At 38.2% G+C, this 19534-nt stretch overlaps 3 protein-coding genes across 3 annotated transcripts; 2 read left to right on the forward strand and 1 right to left on the reverse strand.

The window, feature by feature from the left end:
- Window positions 1-616: 616 nt before the first annotated feature.
- On the reverse strand, window positions 617-6420 carry LOC113766033 (probable glucan endo-1,3-beta-glucosidase A6). Its single transcript, XM_027310262.1, has 6 exons — window positions 6360-6420; window positions 4950-6254; window positions 4668-4693; window positions 4318-4440; window positions 1408-1555; window positions 617-1086 (listed from the first exon to the last, which is right to left on the reverse strand). The coding sequence occupies exons 1-6, from the start codon at window positions 6418-6420 to the stop codon at window positions 617-619; spliced, it is 2133 nt and encodes a 710-aa protein (XP_027166063.1).
- Window positions 6421-7828: 1408 nt separating this feature from the next.
- Window positions 7829-12132, forward strand: LOC113766034 (putative disease resistance protein RGA3). Its single transcript, XM_027310263.1, has 3 exons — window positions 7829-11520; window positions 11784-11819; window positions 12036-12132. Exons 1-3 carry the CDS (start codon window positions 7829-7831, stop codon window positions 12130-12132), a joined length of 3825 nt encoding a protein of 1274 aa, XP_027166064.1.
- Window positions 12133-15046: 2914 nt separating this feature from the next.
- On the forward strand, window positions 15047-19140 carry LOC113766035 (putative disease resistance protein RGA3). The gene is made up of 4 exons (XM_027310264.1): window positions 15047-15331; window positions 15428-16261; window positions 16347-16489; window positions 16893-19140. Exons 1-4 carry the CDS (start codon window positions 15047-15049, stop codon window positions 19138-19140), a joined length of 3510 nt encoding a protein of 1169 aa, XP_027166065.1.
- Window positions 19141-19534: the final 394 nt, after the last annotated feature.

The raw sequence follows: 19534 nt of genomic DNA on the forward strand, positions 1-19534 counted from the left end.
TGTTTATTTGTAGGTTGTGGCAAGGTGGGGTTAGTTTTACTTTCACTTTTTGCACCGCAGTCAGGTCTATCTCATATAATTTGGCAGCCCATTTGGCTGCAGCAGCCCCCAGTGCCTTTCAGTCCATGGACCAAATTTTCGGTTCTCATGCATATAGTGGAAAATATGAAGGTGGGAATGACGCACGCCAGGTTGAGCTGGTGTCCCTATTGGGTGGTGTTTGGCAGTAACTTTGGCGGACAAAGGTTTCCGATTATAAATGGCTGCATTGTGTATATTTGCACGCAGGTTGATCATGTCACCCAAGCATTAGGCCACACCAAGGTCTCTGATATTGCTAGGGAAATATTATCGAAGCCTAACTTTCGAGCTGCAAACAGAACCGAATCAAAGCAATCTGATGTCCAGGAGAGGTTTGTGTAGATCTAAACCACTCTGCTGGATCTGTGTACAGATGAATTTTTAAGCCCGTGAACATGCAAAGTTCCTCAGGCTTAAGTTTCGTGGGGTTTTCATGACCAGTGAAAGTAAAGGAAGACATGTAACAAAGAAACGATCTGGTTTTATTCAAAGAAACTCAGCAGTGGTACATCACCTATGGTTGAGAATTTCAGGCCTAAATTTCCCACTGGGAAGGTGGTGGAAATGTTGATTCCAAGATGTCCATGGCTACTGGCGTCCCAACTTTGATGTTCTGAATATTTTGTGCCTTGATTGAGTTATGAATCCTTACCATGGCAGGTACAAGGTTGTACCATAGCAATGTATTATTGCTGCTTAGGATTTCATTTCCAACTAGTACAAAGCGGATCATTGTTTGAGGGTAATAAGCAAGAACGTTATCTCTTACCCATTGATCTGCAATGGATTGATCTGAAGCGATATCTGGGATAAGTCCATCCTGAATCATGATTGAGGCTTGAAGCTTTGTTCCAGACAGCAGTTTAAGTACTTCAGGATTAGCATCATAAATCTTCACTCGACTGGCATTCATGCTTTGAAGAAGGTTGATTGAATGATGTACAGATTGCAAATTGTCTCCATTCAAACCATAATTTATCCCTATCTTGCTTGATATTGTAGCATCTGACAACACAAAAGAACATCAAGTTGGTGTTAGTTGAATTGAAGTTGAAACAAATCTTAGAGCATCAAGAAACTATTCCTCGTATGCCCTTTGAGGAAAACTTACTCGAAAAAGCAAGGAGAGAGTAGAATAACAGATAAAAAATAGAATTCTCGGCTAGCTTCTTTTTGGCCATGATCTTCTATCAATGTCCTGACTTTCAAAAAGGAATAATGGTTTCCTGAATGCTGGTGGTGCTGGAATTGTGGGAATACGAGAAGAACAGATTGTAGGTATGGGTTGTCAATATGTGACAAGGGAGAAGTATATAAATAGTGAACATTTTACTAGAATTCCAAGAAGCTGTTGAACAACCAGCCATGGTTGAGCCCCATTAAAAAAACAAAAGAGAGCTCTTACTGTTGCAAATTGCAAGGCTCGTGACAGCAATAAATACAAGGAAGGATCAAGAACATGTACAGTAATAATCTGCAGAAAATTAAGGCAAAGATCATCAGGTAGAAAGACACATTTGAATGTTATCCAGTGATCAAATACAATAATGCAAGTATTCCACCTTTCCAACGTAATTGTCATCATCTGTACGAGGAACTTAGTTTGTGACTACTATATTGTATTACTTAATTTAATAGCTGATTCGAAGGAAATCTTGAATAGATTTGTCTTTGTTCCTTTTTTTCCCCCCATCTTAATGAACTGCATATATAGATTATTCCACTTCCAGAGTTGCACGCCAGTGCTTTTGGTGCATCTTAAAAAAAGGGTATCTCCAACTCCTAGAGAAATGGGATAAAAAACAGGGAAACAACAACATGTTCTGGATCACATAAAACTTGAAGAAAATTCTTGCTACCAAAATGTTTGCTGAATGCAGATGTTTTATGAAAGCTGATGTCCTCTTATGTGATGAAAACCTTCTAAACGGGTTTAATTGCTTTTCTTTTTCTTTGCCCATTTTGTGTGATGGTGTGAGGAGATCAAGGTATTCCATCCAAATATGTTGTTTCAATAGCATGGAACTGTTGAAGTTGCAAATAACAGAGGGAGTTTCGCTTTCTCTTCACGAATTGGTTGTCCAGAAAGTATAGGAAAAGGGCAAATTACACTTTACCCCTCCGGTGTAGCTAATTTTCATGTAATCCCCTTCTAGTTTTAAAAGCTATATATAATCCCCTCATAGTTTGGATTAAAAATGTCAAATTAACGAAAATGATCATCCGCAATGAAACCTATAAAAATATCAAAATTACCTTTGTTTAAAAACTAAAATGACTTAAGTGACCAAAATATATAAATATAATATGCATGACACTCTAATCTCGTATGATTTTATATTTTACCATATAACCCCCCTTATACTTTAGTGCTTAACCATATAACCCTTTTATGGTTTTCAATATATATACATAACCCCCTTGTGATTAATAAATAATTTTTAACTTTATATAGGGGTATTTTTGATATTTTAGTTGATTTCGTTATGGATTGCAAATTCTGTCGATTTGACACTTTAATCCAAATCATGAGAGGGTTCTTAGGGATGGCAATGGGGGCGGGTGCCCGCGGGTGCTCGCGGGTGCCCGCGGGGGGCTCACGGGGCGGGGGGGAATTTTTTCCCCCCGCTTAGAAACGGGGCGGGGGTATACTCCCCCGCCCCATCCCCCGCCCCGCCACCAGCAAAAAAAATATATATATATATATATATATAAATGACTATATATTATATGTAAGTTAATTAGTTATAAACTTATGATAATTATATTATTAGTTAGATGTATTATATAATGTATATTAGTTTATGTAATATAATTGATATTATCAATTATATGAATAATTATACATGTCTACTAATAGAATTTATTAATTAGTTATACTAAATTTACTAATACATTTATACTAAATTTCTAATTACACTTAATAGAATAACACTTTTTTCTCAAAAAAAAGCACAAACACAATGATGAATTAGTGATTGCATTTGTACTAAAAGTGAAAATTTGACTATTTTAGTTATATTTATTTCATCATATTGGATTGTATTCAAATAACTTCTGTTTGATTGTTTTTATGAGTTTCAATTGTAAAATTACAATGAATAATAATTTGGTGATGTGTTGATATTTTAGTACTTGATTATTTATTAAAAATTAATTATAATAAAATTTTATTAACCCCGCGGGTGCCCCCGCGGGGGAAGCGGGGCAAGGCGGGGCGGGGGGAGCGGGAGGCGGGGGACGGGGGGAACTAATAGGCAACGGGGCGAGGGGACGGGGGAGGGGTCCCCGCCCCAACCCGGCCCCGTTGCCATCCCTAAGGGTTCTGTATAGTTTTTGAAAACTATAAGGGGATTATGTAATAAAACACTAAATCACGGGAGTAAATTGTAATTTGCCCAAAGTTTTATAACTTGAACCTCTTTACTTTTTTTTTTTTTTCTGACGGAGTGGGTGTCCGGGTCAAGTCCTTAAAGGCGGCCCGACTAATCCCACTTCGGCCCGGCCCAGCGCCCCAACCAGACCTAGCACGTTAGATGCACGGAGAAGCTGATGTTGCTGCGGAGATTCGACCCCGGGACATGAGGACCCGAGGAAGAGGCTGACTTAAACCTCTTTACTTATTTGATGTTATATTTGCTTTCTTTATTAATCTAGAATTAGAAACTTGCAAAAATAATGGCTCGAAATAACTGTGTTTAATCGTTAGATTGGCATCAAATTTTACCACTATACATGATTCTGCCTCATTTCTTGTCTACATTTACTTCACTGGACATAACTATAATCTATTTATGGAGTAAACCAAATAATTTTGTCGTAGGTACTGACTTTTTTATTCCTTCGAAAGTTAGCTAATACTATTTTACTCAACGAGAATTAACAATGATCAACAATTTTATAACTCTCCGTTAAATTGTTAAATTGTAGAATATCATGTACTACATTACTGTGGATTTCAAAATAGCCAAGTAGATTTTACACATTTTTACCCAGAAGAAACTAATCACCAAATACCACCTTTTAGATGCAAAATACTTAATATCCACCTTTGAAATTTTCATCAAATGACTACCAAACAAATTGCCAATTCAGTCTTTTAACAAGCCTTGCATTTGCAATATGGTCTAATCAATCACCCTGTTGCTTTTTAAATTGCAACATCATCCTTCAAGTATATCTGAAAAACTCGGGCTCCATGCATGTCTCATGAGCAATGAGCATTTCATTGCTCACCAAATTATGCTTCTTTGGAAGATGTAGAGTCAGTGATGAATTTGGAGAAGAACGATGCCTCTTAAGCCAATAGTCATCTGCTTTTGCAGAAGTACCTAAACTAATTTCCAAACCAACTTGAATCTTTTGATAGAAGAGCATATACAAATAAAAAAAAATGATCTCAGAGTACTCATTCACTTGCTAGTTGCTCTGAATTGCTAACAACTATTTCGAAGAAAATGACCTCAAATAGTCTTTTAAAGATATGAATTTCATTATTGCATTGATTGCTAACCTATGACTAAAACAAGGAGAATAAACTTGATATTCACAATTTCAGCTGCTTCACATACTTCTTAGTAATATACACTTGGAAACTTGCACGATCCATGGCCTGCTCAACATATAAACCAAGAAAAGAAAAAGTCATACAAATTGCGAAGGAAAAATAGTAATTCTAGTAAGACATAACTATAGTGAGAAAAATTTCTGTGAAGATGGTAATGATTAATTAGCAGTCTAGGGGTAAAAAGGTTTGGGAAGTCTACAATATTTCACCCATTGATGTGATAATGCCATTTCTTGCTGGAAGTTTTGATTCTATTATGATCTGATGCTTGTTAAATGATCCCTGAAGAGAAATTACTTACTTGGATCTGTGGTGGTTAGCACTGCAAGACCATTGAAATGACAAGCTGTACCTCTGCTCCTAAACTTAACCCAATATGAGCTAAATGCATAACTAGCATGAGCTCTAATTGTTACTGGTTCATAGCAATCATTTCCTGGAGATAGTGCATCACAAATTCCATTGCCAAGGCTGCAAACAGATTCCAATTGTGGAACTAATTCCATTATGTTTGCTTCGCTTGCCACAACACACCACAGATTTCCTTTAAAGGGCTCATTATTTGATGGCAGTGGCAATAGGGGATAGTCCCCTTCTCCTAGCTTTCCTGTCAGGTCTAAATCATACACAGGCCAGGAATTGGCTTGCAGAATTCCAAAGTGCCTTGCTGTTCCTCGTCCTGGAATTTGATCTTCATCAAATAAAGCATATATGAATGTTGGTATGAATACACCAGGTCTAGCCGGTGTCCCAATTGGTGGTTTAGCAGACATTCTGTGCACAAGATTTCTGTTGTAAGTAGCAGCATTGTATCTATTTGCACCAGGCTGATCAATGTCACCTGCATGAGGCCAACCAGTTTCTGATATTGCTAATGCAACATGGTCAAGGCCTAATTTTTTACTAGCAAAGAGAACTGAGTCTAGCATCTGATCTAGGAGGTTTGTGTAAATCAAACCACTCTCTGGATCTCTGTATGAAGAATTTTTGTCGCCCCTAAATAAAGCCAAGTCTAGGCTCACATTTGTTGGATTTGCAGACCATGTAAAATAGGGGAAGACATTTAGGAAGAAATATGACTTTGTTTGATTCAAGAATTGCAGCAATGGTATGATGACCTGATCATGAGGAATATCAGACCTGAATTTCCCACTAGAAGGTGGAAATGTTGATTCCAATATGTCCATAGCCAATGGAGTCCCAACTTTAATGTTATGAATATTGTGACTTCTAACTGAATCAAGGATCCTTCTCATTGCAGGTACAAGATTGTACCACAATGTTGTATCATTCTGGCTTAGAACTTCCTGTCCAACAAGTATGAACCGGATCATTGTATCAGGATAATATGCAAGTACATTTTCCTGTACCCACTGATTTGCAAATGTTTGATTCGAAGCAATATGCACGAGAAAATTGTTAGCAATGCTGATTGAGACACGAACACTTTTCTGAGATAACGATTTTAGTATTTCGTGATTTGCATCACGAAGCTTTACAAAACCAGCATTCTTGATCTCAAGGAGCTGGACTGTGTAATTTATTGGTGGGAAATTAGTTCCTTGCGTTCCATAAACTACACCAATCCTGCTTGATGTTAGTGCATCTGTTAAAGAAGCATAAAAAAGTTGTTAGTTGAATTGTAGTTGAAAACAAAAATGTGAAAGCATGAACCGGAGTTTTTCTCTTCATTCTTTTTTTGAAAACCTACTTGAAAATGTGAGGAGGCAGAAGAACAAAGGAGCAATAAGAAAATTCTCTGCTATTTTCATCTTCTTCTGTTTACTCAATGTTGAGACTTATTAGAATACTACTGTTTTGAATGCACAGATAGAAACAGATTATAGAAGAAACTTTATGAGTAAGAATGGAGATTGTGAGAATTAAGAACATATATAGATGGAGAAAAAATTGTTAGAATATCAAGAAGCTGTTGAACAACCAGCAATTATAAGGGAAGAGGAGGGAAATAATCTTTACAATAGTTTCACAGATAAAGTGAGAGCAATAGCAGTTGAAAATTGCATTCTTGCTGCAAGATAAACTAGAAGTCTAGAATGGAACAAAACCATGACATATGAATTAGGTAAGAGACGCAGGCTGGCATATGTCCACTCCGTTATCATTTTTATCTTTTTTCAAATTTTATTTTATTACTACAATTTTTGGTTAAAAAGCTCGTATAAATCTTAGTCCTTGTAATCAAGAAATGTCACTCAAAATTTCAAAAGCTTGTCATAGATAAATCTAGTCTATTTTGGCCTTGAATTAATGAGGTTTTCATGGGAGGGGTGATTGGAGCAAGTAGTCTGTGGTAGGTACTAAGCAAAGTTGTATCCTCTTTCTGAATTTTGAACTCTCTACTAAACCCAATGACAAATTTTCTACTCTTAACTAATATTTGATCAACGCTTATAATTTGTTGTTGGATGTCCAAAATTATTTTGTGCATTCATTTTTTGTCAATAGTGGTTTTTTTTTTTTTGTGTACAGAGAAAATAGTCAAATATACATGAGACAGGGGAGGGATGGGTTGGATGGTTTGGGGGAGGAAGTATAAGTGAAATGTCTAAATTTGAGCCCTTCACTTACACTAAAAATTTTTTTTTAAAAAAAAAAGGTACATGGAGCAGACTTGACATAGTTTAGGCTTGTGCTGCTTCTGCCATTATCCAGAAACCTTAGCCCTCTTCGCTATCTACATGGGAACTGAAATTGGATTAGGATTACATCCCATTAATCAAATGAATTTATTAATCTCCAAATGAATAAGGTACCCTGCCAACACCAAGACAGCATTAACAGTGGAAATGGAGTCTTGATTCTAGTCACTGTTTATTATCTTGATCCGATTTACCAGGATTAGATTTTAATTGTTGCTTTTTTAGTAGGACAAAGTTCTGACGAAAGTTCAAGCATAATTTGTTGCCATAATGAGGGAAGGAATAAAGCGAAAAGGTAAATTAGGAGCAGAAAGCATCCAATTGCTGTTTAATTAATTGATCAACTAAAGAACTATTAAGTTATTGCCCACTTTGATTTTCTTCTTTTTCGTCAAGAAGATGCTTTTGATGCTTAAACAAGCAAAGAAACACTTCAAATCTATATTGTCATCCTCTAGTATTTCTACTATCTGTTGAATCATATTTGCTGTGAAAATTAAATTTGTTAAGAAGGAAAATGGCTGACGCTCTTATTGGTGCTACCATTCAGATTATTCTGCAGAAGATGCTCCCCCTCGCCGCAGATGGGATTGGGATGGCTTTTGGACTCAAGGAGGATTTGAAGAACTTGAGAGAATCTGCTGCAATGATCCGAGCGGTCATAGCTGATGCAGAGGAAAAGCAAGGACACGATCAGGCTGTGAAACTGTGGTTGAAGAGGCTTGAAGGAGTGGCTTTTGATGCTGATAATGTGTTGGATGAGCTGAACTATGAATTTATTCGGAAACAACTGCAGGAAAAGGTGTGCTTCTTTTCATTCTTTTGTGATACTGCTTTGTATTGGAGAATGGCTTCTAAGGTTAAGAATGTTAACCAGAAGTTGAAAATTATCAACCAAGAAGCTATTGACTTTGGACTCAGGTCCCAGCTGATGGGAGGTGGTGCAAATATAGCTCCCCTTCCTCTCCCTGCTATAAGTCGGGAGACTGACTCTATAATTCGTCAAATTGTTGTTGGAAGATCCAATGATGCATCAAACCTAGTGGAGACATTGTTGAGCTCTTCTGCAAAAGTTGTTTCTGTTATTCCCATATCTGGCATGGGGGGGTTGGGGAAAACAACTTTGGCTCAGTTAGCATACAATGATCCAGGAATTGATGGACATTTTGATACTAAGATTTGGATTTGTGTCTCTGAGAAATTTGAAGTTACTAGGCTTTTTAAACTGGTTTTAGAATCATTGACAAAGAGAAAAGTTAAAACTGAAAGCAGGGATGTTATAGTTCAGGATGTTCGGAAAGAACTTAAATGGAAGAGATATCTTATTGTGCTTGATGACATGTGGGATGAGAGATCTCAACTCTGGGACGACTTTTTTCAATGTTTGGTGGGAATTACCAACACACAAGGAAACTGGATTCTTGTAACAACGCGTAAGCTAAATGTGGCATCAATCGTGGCTACACATCCTACCTATAGATTGGAAATATTATCGGATGATGATTGCTGGTCAATACTGATAGAAAAAGCATTTGGAGGTGGAGAAGTACCAAAAGAATTGGAAGAAGTAAGAACTGAAATCACGAAAAGATGTCAAGGTCTACCTCTGGCTGCAAATGTAATTGGAGGTTTGTTACGTATCAAAAGAAAAGAAGAGTGGCTCCCAATCATAGAGAGCGGGCTTTTGCACTTAAGTGAGAATGAAAATACTGTCATGCAACTACTAAAGTTGAGCTTCGATCATTTACCAACTGCATCCATCAAGAAGTGTTTTGCATACTGCTCGATTCTTGACAAAGATTTTCTTGTAAACAAGCAACATCTAATCCAACTCTGGATGGCAGAAGGTTTTCTTCAAGCAAGTCATAATGAGTTATTAGAGGACATAGGCAACAACCATTACCACATCCTGTTAGAGAGTTCATTGTTGCAAGAAGTAAGGATGTATGACCCCTATCTTGATGTGAATGCCAGATATGCCAAAATGCATGACTTCGTGTATGATCTTGCACGATCATTGTCAGGATCTGACAGCATAAGGGGTGAGAACTGCCAATCCAGATATCTAGTATTGCATTCATTTGGAGAAGAAACACAGATGAAGTTGAATGACATATCAACATCAGTTAGTTCATTAATTTTGCTTGAGAGTCACATATCAGGCGACATTTTATCAAACTTTAGGTACTTGCATGTGCTGAAGTTGTCTTGGGTGACTAGTGAGGTGCTGCCAAGCTCAATCGGCAAGCTGATCCATTTACGATTTCTTGACCTTTCATACTCTAGAATAGAAGCTCTGCCTGAGTCCATTTGCAAGCTTTATAATTTGCAAACACTTACATTTGATGAATATCCTGACAAGAGAACTCTTAAGCAGCTTCCAAAAGGGATGAGAAAGTTGGTTAATTTGAGACATCTCCACTTTTTTGCTTCTGATGGTCAATTCCAAATGCCAAAAGGGATGAGGCAGTTAACCTGCCTTCAAACTCTACAGTTCTTCAATGTAGGAAAAGACAATGGCCGTACACTTGAGGAGCTGGCATGCTTAAAAAACCTCCGAGGCCGCCTTCAGATTCGTAATCTAGAACTGGTAAATGGTAAAGAGGGAGCTCTGCAGGCAGATTTACTGCAAAAGCCAAAAATGCGTCACTTGGGATTTGAATGGTGTAGTGTTAATGCAGAAGCTGGTTATGATGATGAACATGTCTTGGAAGGCCTCCAGCCCCATCCAAATTTGCAAAGTTTACACATTAGTAACTACAATGGTGGGAAATTTCCACGTTGGTTAATGAACATGGCAATATACATGAAGACTACAGACGGATCATCAATAACAAGACTCGACAAATTGGTAAAGCTGAGATTAATAAACTGCAAACTATGCACAGAAGTCCCTGCCCTTGGACAGTTGCCATCTCTTCAAGTTCTTGAGTTGAATGGATTAGAGAACTTAAGATGCATTGGAACTTCATTCTATTGCATTGCTGATGATTCCAGTGGATCAAGCAGCAACAGAAGCAGTAGTCAAGGGTCAAGCAAATTGTTTCCAGCTCTTAAAACTCTTGAGTTAGCAAATATGCCAAATCTAGTACAATGGAGGGGAGCAGAAGCTACATCCAGAGGAGGTGGTGATGAAGGGCTAGAAGTGTTCTTTCCTAGCCTTGAAGATTTGATGATTATGATGTGCCCCAAACTGACCACAGCTCCAGGTAATTTTCCAAGCCTGAAGAGATTGAAAATCGAGAGGATGGACCAGCTTTTGCCAGTAAAACAGATTTGCAGCAACGCAACCATTCTCACAGACCTCTGGATCAAAGGAATGCCGGAGCTTACTTGCATTCAAGACGTGCTCAACAAACAGGACTTAGCATGGCTAAGATTGGAAGAGTGTCCCTATTTAAATGACATACATGGCTGTGGAACTTCTCTTAGAGAATTAAGGATCATGAACTGCGAGAATCTAAGGGAGTTGCCGGAGAATCTACATCAACTACAGGCTCTACAAACACTTTGTATTATGCAGTGCCCAAATATCAAGTCAATCGCGATTCCTTCAGGAGAGCATGGCCTCACATCCCTCCAAGAACTGAGATTTGTTGATTGCAGTGGGCTGAATAGTCTGCCAGCTGAAATGCTACACTCTCGTACATCTCTTTGTACTCTGGTTGTGAGAAGATGCCCCAATCTTGTCTCATTTCCAATTGATTTGCAGCAAACACCTTCTCTAGTGGTCCTAGTGCTATCCGGTTGTCCCAAATTGACCACTATACCGGAAGGACTCGGTCGCTTTTCTTGCTTAAGAGTGCTGTTTATTGGTCCATTCCCAGATTCAAGCCAGGAATTCGAATTGTTATCAGCCGTGGCTTCCTCATCTGTCCGCACTCTTGCAATAGTTGGATGGCCTCATTCAAATTCTCTGCCAGAAGAGCTTCAGTACCTGACTAACATTACAAAATTAAGTATACTCAACTTTGGATCAGTAGAAGCTTTACCTGATTGGTTGGGAAACCTTGGCTCTCTAGAAAGACTACACCTGATTGATTGTGAAAAGCTTCAAAATTTGCCTTCTATGGCTGCTATGCGACGTCTCACCAAATTAAGTTTTCTGTCAATTTCGGGTTGTCCTCTGCTACAGGAACTATGCAGCAACTCTGAGCGGTTCAAGATTTCTCATATTCCCACTATATTAATTGATGATGAAGAGTTGATGTAATCCAACTTTGAAGTATTATATTACATCCTGTAAGGTTCCACTCATTTTCTATCACCTGTCTAGTTTAACTTATCTGCTACTGTATCTCTCATTTTCTTTCTCCTTTGAATCTAATGGTTGCAGGTAGTACAATGGATAAAATGATGGAAGAAGGTTGTTATGTTGATCAAATCTCCAGTACGGCCTATCTACTTCCTTTCTAGCTGATAATATCTCTGGTTTTCACTTTCTTGATTTTTCGCTGCAGTAATTCGTACAGGTGGCCAGGGTCTCAAGAAAATGAAGAGACAGAATGGTACGTTTAATTTGTATGCACCCCATCATTTGCAAAGATTCAGCTTGTTTTTCACAACTTTTATCAATTGGTTACAACTTGTTCAATATCACAAATAACGAAGAAGAAGAAGAAGATACTCTACAAAATCTGAAATTTGTCTTGAATTTATTAGGATTACGAGCTGTTGGCCTCCACTAATTAAGCACTGCTATGCCTTCTATTGCTGATTATCAGGTTTCAGTTGACAGGATCAAGGCAAGAGGCAAAGGTTGGTCTGCAATGTAGTTATGTTACATGTGGCGGACAAGGAACTGTGGTAGATTTTGATTGATCAAATATGCACTTTTAGTCCACAGTTATGTTGGAGTAATATCTTCATTTTGCAATAGTTTGTGAACCTATTTCTTTTGTGAATCAAGTTAGGAAACTGTATTAGCTACTGCATTGTGTATCGCTAAGTTGTGTTGTTTGTGGTGTAATTGAAGATGTTAGAAGAGATTAATGTTGATTGATGGTCCAAGGTGAAGATGGGTTTTTTTTTTCTTTTTAAGGTGAAGATATTGTAAACTGAAATTAGAACATTGTAAACTAGGTATAATTGAAAACTTACCTAATGCTAAAAAGTTTGGAACTATACAATTAGCTTCAGGCACTGACATTGTTTAACCAACGCCCCCATTGAGAGTTACTCAATGTTATTCAACTAATAGAGAAAGGGTGGAACTTGAGAAACCGGGAAGGAACTCAAGACCTCTACGTCTTGAGCCCATATAAATGTGAGTTTGTCAACTTATACAACTAAATTCATATAAAAAAAAAAGTATGGTTACACTGAAACGTGCAAGTTTACTTTAAAAATTGTACAATTATATCCACTGTGCAAAAAAATCAACTTGATAGGCCCTTGACCTAGAAAGCAGACACACGTACATAAGGTTGATTTGATGAAATTTAAACATTGCCGAATTTTACCCCACTTCCACTACATTCGTAATCCATTTGTAGAAAAACATACCGTTACAATTTGATGTATGTAAAATAAAAAAATGATTAAAAAATGTATTCGTGAAAAATGTAAAAAATTTTCTACAGAAAATCACGATCCAAACAAGGCAGTATTCGATTTCTACATCGTAAATGGAAATTTGGAATAGGAATCATGTCCCTTGACCCAAATGGAATTAACAATTTCAAGAATAATAAAAAAGCTCCGTCTACCAACACCAAGACAGCAATGAAAGTGGCAATTCACAATATTCTAATTATTGTCTCTCTATTTATTATCCCAATTAGTGTTTATCACGATTAAATTGTAATTGTTGTTTACTTCATGTGTTAAAGAGGCCCAACATTTTTATAAGTTAATATTAATTAATTAGTTTAGTTTCTTAAACGTGAATTGAGGTGAACAGATCTAGTGGCATGGATTGGATAATGGAAATGCCCGAGATCTTTATAAATTGATTTAGTTGATTTATTTTTCTTATTTGGTTTAAGTGAGACTCTAAACCTTATAAGGGAGAAGGTGAAGAGACTGAAATTCGAACCAATGACTTTAGCATCATCCGATTAATATCCCTACCAATTGAATTAGTCTTACTCACATGTATCTTTATGAATTAGTTAAGTTGGTCATTACTTTCACATGAGACTCATACTGAATAGATCAAATAGACTGAATTTAGACGACTCATAAATTGGTTTAGTTAGTCTTTGTTCTCATACATAACTCGGGTTGAATATATTTGGAAGGCAATTCCAACGAGTCAAGAACTATACCTAGAATCCGAGTCATGTGCATGGACGGACCATAATACAAAGCTGACTCTTTTTTTTGGTAATACAGGGCAAACATTGACCGTTGCTGCCTTTGGATTGAGGGATTTGACCAAGGATTTGAGGTGCCTTTGGTTGTTTACATTATTTAGGAGGTATTTAGATTTGTTGATTACAAATTATTCTTGTATTTAAAATATATTTTAATAATTGATATATTATAAACTCGAATACCTATTAAGCAATTCAAACAACTATAGCAATGTGAATAAATTTTGATCATTCATCAAATTTCTCAATCCAAACAAAAGTATAAAAGAATTTGAAATTCCATCGATCTCGAAACCAAAAGTAACCACATTCATCTATTTCAGTAGTGTAGATTTAATGAAATTATGATGTTTTATTTAAACAAAACAAAAAAAAGAGCGGATTTGACTCTAATCACCACCAGTGAATATCTTTAGGAGCATAGGTTTTTTACATGGAATATTAAAATTTGCTCACTAATTCAATTCTCATATCGACAGTAAAATTCAAACACATAAGGTAAGAGAAGAGGAACTCGAACAAATGATTTCTAGATCATCTGATTAATATTCCTCTCAGTTGAATTAGTCTTTATGAAGGTGTATCTTCATTGATTAGTTTAGTTGGTCTTCGTTTTCACAGATGACTCGCGTTAAACAGATCAAGTAGACAGGATTTAGAAGACGTAACAATTAGTTTAGTTAGCCTTTTTTTCACTCTCACACGGGATACGAGTTTAATCTCATGAATCAAGAATAAAGCCAAATTTTGGACCAAGTAAATCGAAGCACTGTCGTTGTGAAGCCAAGCGCAATAGTACCCACAGTCTGGGTCATGCCTCATGTGTATCGATGGATAATAGTAATGCATGGCTAACTCTGATACCATGATAAAGAATTTGAAATTTTGTCACATTAAATGGGAAAGTTAAGATCTTTGTTAATTGATTTAGTTAGTTTTTAGTCGCAAATGTGAGGTTACTTTTTTTTTTCTTTCGCAGTAAGAAAGTTGAATGAATCTGATCGGATTTTTACAAATTGCTTACTTACTAACGCAGTTCTCGACAATAAAATTTGAACATATGATTTTTATGGAAAAAGTGGTCGATTTATTAATTGAGCTAACTTGCAATCGCACCAACGTTGGGATTTACTTGTTTAACGTCATGCATGATTTCTTTGTTGCCTTTACAAGGCTCCCGTATCGAGGCAAGGAATAAAGTGAGAATCAAATTAAGCAAATTTAGTGGGAGAAAAAAGCACTAAAAAGTGAATATCTAACATAATTATCTTCTTTTACTTTTTTGACTAAAGATGAATATGTTTTTGATGCTTAAACAAGCAAAGAAGTACTCCGAAACTCTTATTGTCATCCACCACCAATTCCTGCTAGCTCTGCAAACGTATATCCTCTGAAAACCAAATTCTAAATCAAGGAAAATGGATGACGCTCTTATTGGTGTTACCATTCAGATCATGTTGGAGAAGACACTTTCACTTGCCACAGATGGCATTGGAAGGGCTTTTGGATTCAAGGAGGAGTTGGAGAGCATGAAGGAATCTCTTGCCATGATTCGAGCAGTGGTAGCTGATGCAGAGGAAAAGCAAGGACACGATCAGGCTGTGAATCTGTGGCTGAAGAGGCTTGAAGGAGTGGCTTTTGATGCTGATAATGTGTTGGATGAGCTCAACTATGAATTTATCAGGAGACAACTGAAGGGAAAGGTATGCTTCTTTCCAGTCTCTTGTGGTACTAATTTGCACTTCTAAGCGTTGAAAATGATCAATCAAGAAGCTACCGGCTTTGGACTCCGGTCCCAGATGATTATGGGAGGTGGTGCCAGTTTGGCTCCTCTTCCTCTCCCTGCTACTAGTCGGGAGACTGACTCTATCGTTCGTCAAAATGTTTTTGGAAGGGCCAATGATGCATCCAGAATAGTGGAGACATTGTTGAGCACATCTGAAAAAGCTGTTTCTGTTGTTCCCATAACAGGCATGGGGGGGTTGGGGAAAACAACTTTGGCTCAGTTAGTGTACAATGATCCAAAAATTCGTGGGCATTTTGATAAAAAGATGTGGATTTGTGTGTCTGAGAATTTCGAAGTTACTAGGCTATTCAAACTGATCTTGGAATCATTAACAAAGCAGAAAGTTAAAACTCAAAGCAGGGACGTTATAGCTCAAGATATTCGGAAAGAACTAGAAGAAAAGAAATATCTTCTTGTGCTTGATGACATTTGGGATGAGAGATCTCAACTCTGGGATGATTTTTTCCAATCCTTGGTGGGAATTACCAACACAATGGGAAACTGGATCCTTGTCACTACGCGTAAGCTAAAAGTGGCATCGATTGTGGCTACGCATCCTACTTATGGATTGGATATATTATCAGATGATGATTGTTGGTCCATATTCAAAGAAAAAGCATTTGCAGGTGGAGAAGTACCAAAAGAATTGGAAGAGCTTAGAAATAGCATCACGAAAAGATGTCAAGGTCTACCTCTGGCTGCATGTGTAATTGGTGGTTTACTACGTATCAAGAGAAAAGAAGAGTGGCTACCAATTATAGAGAGTGAACTTCTGCACTTGAGTCAGAGTGAAAATAGTGTCATGCAGCTACTTAGGTTGAGCTTTGATCATTTGCCAACTGCATCCGTTAAGAAGTGTTTTGCATACTTCTCAAATTTTGAAAAAGATTTTGTTCTGGATAAGCAACTGCTAATCCAACTCTGGATGGCAGGGTTTTCTTCAAGCAAGTGATGATGAGGAATTAGAGGATATAGGCAACAGCCATTACCACATTTTATTAGAAAGTTCATTGTTGGAAGCATGGTTCAAAGTCACGGTCGCGGTTGTGGTCGCAGCCCGGAACGTTCCACATCGGTCTCGGCATATCGGTCGCGGTCTCGGTGAGACGCAAATTTTAAAGTATTTAATATTCTAAAAATTGTTAATAATATAAAAAAGTATGCTAAATAAAAATAATTAAAAAATAGTAAAAGAAACGGCCAAGTCAATCCGTCACGGTGTGACTCGGCTGATTTCTCGTCTTGACTCGGGATAACTCGGAGTGACTCGGTGTGACTCGCCGAGTCAATCCGTCACGGTGACGACTCGGCCGATTTCTCGGCGAGTCAAGTATTTCGGTATCGTTTCGTCACGGTATCGTATCGGTAGGGGCCGAGACGGTGACGACTCGGCCGAGTCGTCTCGGTCTCGGCCGAGACTTCGAACCATGGTTGGAAGAAGTAATAGACTATGACAACTGTTTGGATGTGGATGTCAGATTTGGCAAAATGCATGATTTCGTCTTTGATCTTGCACGATCAGTTTCAAGATCTGACAGCGCAAGGGAGGACCATTACCAGTCCAGGTACCTAGTATTAAATTCATCTGGGGTAGAAGCAGAAGTAAACTTGAACGACAAATTCACGTCAGTAAGTACGTTAGATTGGCTTGAGAGTGTCATGCCTGGTGACATCCTTGCAAAATTTAGGTACTTGCGCATTCTGAGGTTGCTTTCGGTGACTAGTGAGGTGCTACCAAGCTCAATTAGCAAGCTGATTCATTTGAGGTTGCTTGAAATTTCATACTCTAGAATAAGAGCATTGCCAGAGTCCATTTGCAAGCTTTATAATTTGCAAACACTGATAATTCTTGAATCTGGTGACCAGAGAATTGGTATGGAGCTTCCAAAGGGGATGAGAAATTTGATTAACTTAAGACATCTCAGCTTTTTTACTTTTGACAGTGAACTCCAAATGCCTAAAGGGATGGGACAATTGACTTCCCTTCAGACACTACAGTTCTTCAATGTTGGAAAGGGTAAAGGCCGCACAATTGGGGAGCTGGGCTGCTTAAAAAATCTTAGAGGCCGCCTTCAGATTCGCAATCTAGAACTGGTAAATGGCAAAGAAGGAGCTCAGCAGGCAGATTTACTGAAAAAGCCTTATGTGGATGACTTGGGATTCCAATGGGGTAGTGGTAATCGAGAAGATGACAATGATGAAAATGTGTTGGAAGGCCTCCAACCCCATCCAAATCTGCATAGTTTACGCATTAGAAATTACAATGGTGGCCGATTTCCACAATGGTTAATGAACATGGCAGTATGCATGAATAGCATGGATGCATCATCATCAACAAGACTAAACAAGTTGGTAAAGCTGAGATTAAGATATTGCAAAATGTGCACTGAAGTCCCCGCCCTTGGACTGTTGCCATCTCTTCAATTTCTCGAGTTGAAAGGCTTGGAGAACTTAAAATGCATTGGACCATCATTCTATGGCATTGCCGATTATTACTGTGGATCACGAAGCAGTAGAGGTAGTGGTGAATGGTCAAGCAATTTGTTTCCGGCTCTTAAAACTCTCAAGTTAGTAAATATGCCAAACCTAATAGAGTGGTTGGGAGTAGAAGCAACACCAACAGGAGATGGTAATGAAGGACTGCGAGTGTCCTTTCCTAGTCTTGGGGACTTGAATATTAAGATGTGCCCCAAATTGACCACAGCTCCAAGTAATTTCCCAATGCTGAAGGGATTGACAATCGAGAAGATGGACCAGCTTTTGCCCATAAAACAGATCTGCAGCAATGCAACCACTCTCAATGACCTCTGGATCAGAGGAATGCCGGAGCTTACTTGTGTTCGAGATGTGCTGACCAAACAGAATTTAGAGTGCCTAACATTGGAGGACTACCCCAACTTGATTGACATACAGGGCTGCGGAACTTCTCTGAAAAAATTGGAGATTGTCAACTGCGAGAAGCTAAGCGAGCTGCCAGAAGATCTGCATCAGCTACAGGCTTTAGAAATACTAAATGTGATGCAATGTCCAAATATCAAGTCAATTGCAATTCCTTCAGGACAGCACGGCCTCAAATTCCTCCGAGAATTGAGAATTGTTGATTGCAGCGGGTTGAACAGCCTACCAGCTGAAATGTTACACTCTCGTACATCTCTTAGTCGTCTGGCGGTGAAAAGGTGCTCCAACTTTGAGTCATTTCCAATTGATTTGCAACAAACACCGTCTCTGGTTACGTTAGTCTTATCTTTTTGTCCCAAACTGACCACTATACCCAAAGGACTTAGTCCCTTATCTTGCTTGAGGGTGTTGAGTATAGGTCCCTTCCCAGACTTGAGGCTGGAAGCTGAATTGTTATCGGCACTGGCTTCCTCATCTGTCCGTGCCCTCACAATTGTTGGATGGCCTCATTCAAACTCGCTGCCAGAACAGCTTCAGTACCTGACTGCCATTACACTACTGAGAATTGCCAAGTTTGGATCAGTTGAAACTTTACCTGACTGGTTGGGAAACCTTGGCTCTCTAGAAAGACTACACCTGATTGATTGTGAAAAGCTTCGGTATCTGCCTCCTATGGCAGCTATGCTACGTCTCACCCAACTAAGGTTTCTGTCGATTGCTGATTGTCCTTTGTTACAAGAAAGTTGCTCCAAGTCTGAGTGGTTGAAGATATCTCACATTCCCACCATACTGATTGATGATGAAAGAGTTGATCTAACTCAACTTTGAAGTTCACTACATCCTGTAAGATTCCAATTTCCATATCACCTGTTAAAATATCTGCATTTCACCTTTCATTTTCTTTCTCATTTGAATATCATCAACGCAGATGGTAGATTGGATAAAGTTCTGGGGATACAGGTTCTCATGGTGATCAAATGATTCCAGTATGGCCTAGGTACCTTCTTTCTAGTTGATTGCCTGATAACAATTACCATTTTCTGCTTCTTGCATTTTCTTTACCACTGTACTGCAAACCTTGTAACCACAATTGGTTATTGTTCTTATAGGTGGCCAGGGTCTCAAGAAATTGAAAGAGACAGAATGGTATGTTCAATTTGTTAGCATCCAAGCATGAGGAAAGAATTCGTTTGTTGAATTGGTTACATGAATTTGTTTGTTT

Source organism: Coffea eugenioides, chromosome 3, assembly GCF_003713205.1.
Source record: "Coffea eugenioides isolate CCC68of chromosome 3, Ceug_1.0, whole genome shotgun sequence".
In the NCBI taxonomy this organism is placed as follows: domain Eukaryota; kingdom Viridiplantae; phylum Streptophyta; class Magnoliopsida; order Gentianales; family Rubiaceae; genus Coffea; species Coffea eugenioides.

Bases quoted from the DNA above. Each gene is read 5' to 3' on its own strand.
- LOC113766033 (XM_027310262.1), bottom strand. From the start codon at position 6,420: ATGAAAATAGCAGAGAATTTTCTTATTGCTCCTTTGTTCTTCTGCCTC. The intron at 4,694-4,949 runs GTAAGTAATTTC...TATGTTGAGCAG, and splicing joins GCTAACCACCACAGATCCAA to GCCATGGATCGTGCAAGTTT. The intron at 1,087-1,407 runs GTTCACTATTTA...TTGTGTTGTCAG, and splicing joins TCTTGGAATTCTAGTAAAAT to ATGCTACAATATCAAGCAAG.
- LOC113766035 (XM_027310264.1), top strand. From the start codon at position 15,047: ATGGATGACGCTCTTATTGGTGTTACCATTCAGATCATGTTGGAGAAG. The intron at 15,332-15,427 runs GTATGCTTCTTT...CTCCGGTCCCAG, and splicing joins GGAGACAACTGAAGGGAAAG to ATGATTATGGGAGGTGGTGC. The intron at 16,262-16,346 runs GTTAAGAAGTGT...TCTGGATGGCAG, and splicing joins ATCATTTGCCAACTGCATCC to GGTTTTCTTCAAGCAAGTGA.
- LOC113766034 (XM_027310263.1), top strand. From the start codon at position 7,829: ATGGCTGACGCTCTTATTGGTGCTACCATTCAGATTATTCTGCAGAAG. The intron at 11,521-11,783 runs GTAATCCAACTT...TAATTCGTACAG, and splicing joins ATTGATGATGAAGAGTTGAT to GTGGCCAGGGTCTCAAGAAA. The intron at 11,820-12,035 runs GTACGTTTAATT...GCTGATTATCAG, and splicing joins GAAAATGAAGAGACAGAATG to GTTTCAGTTGACAGGATCAA.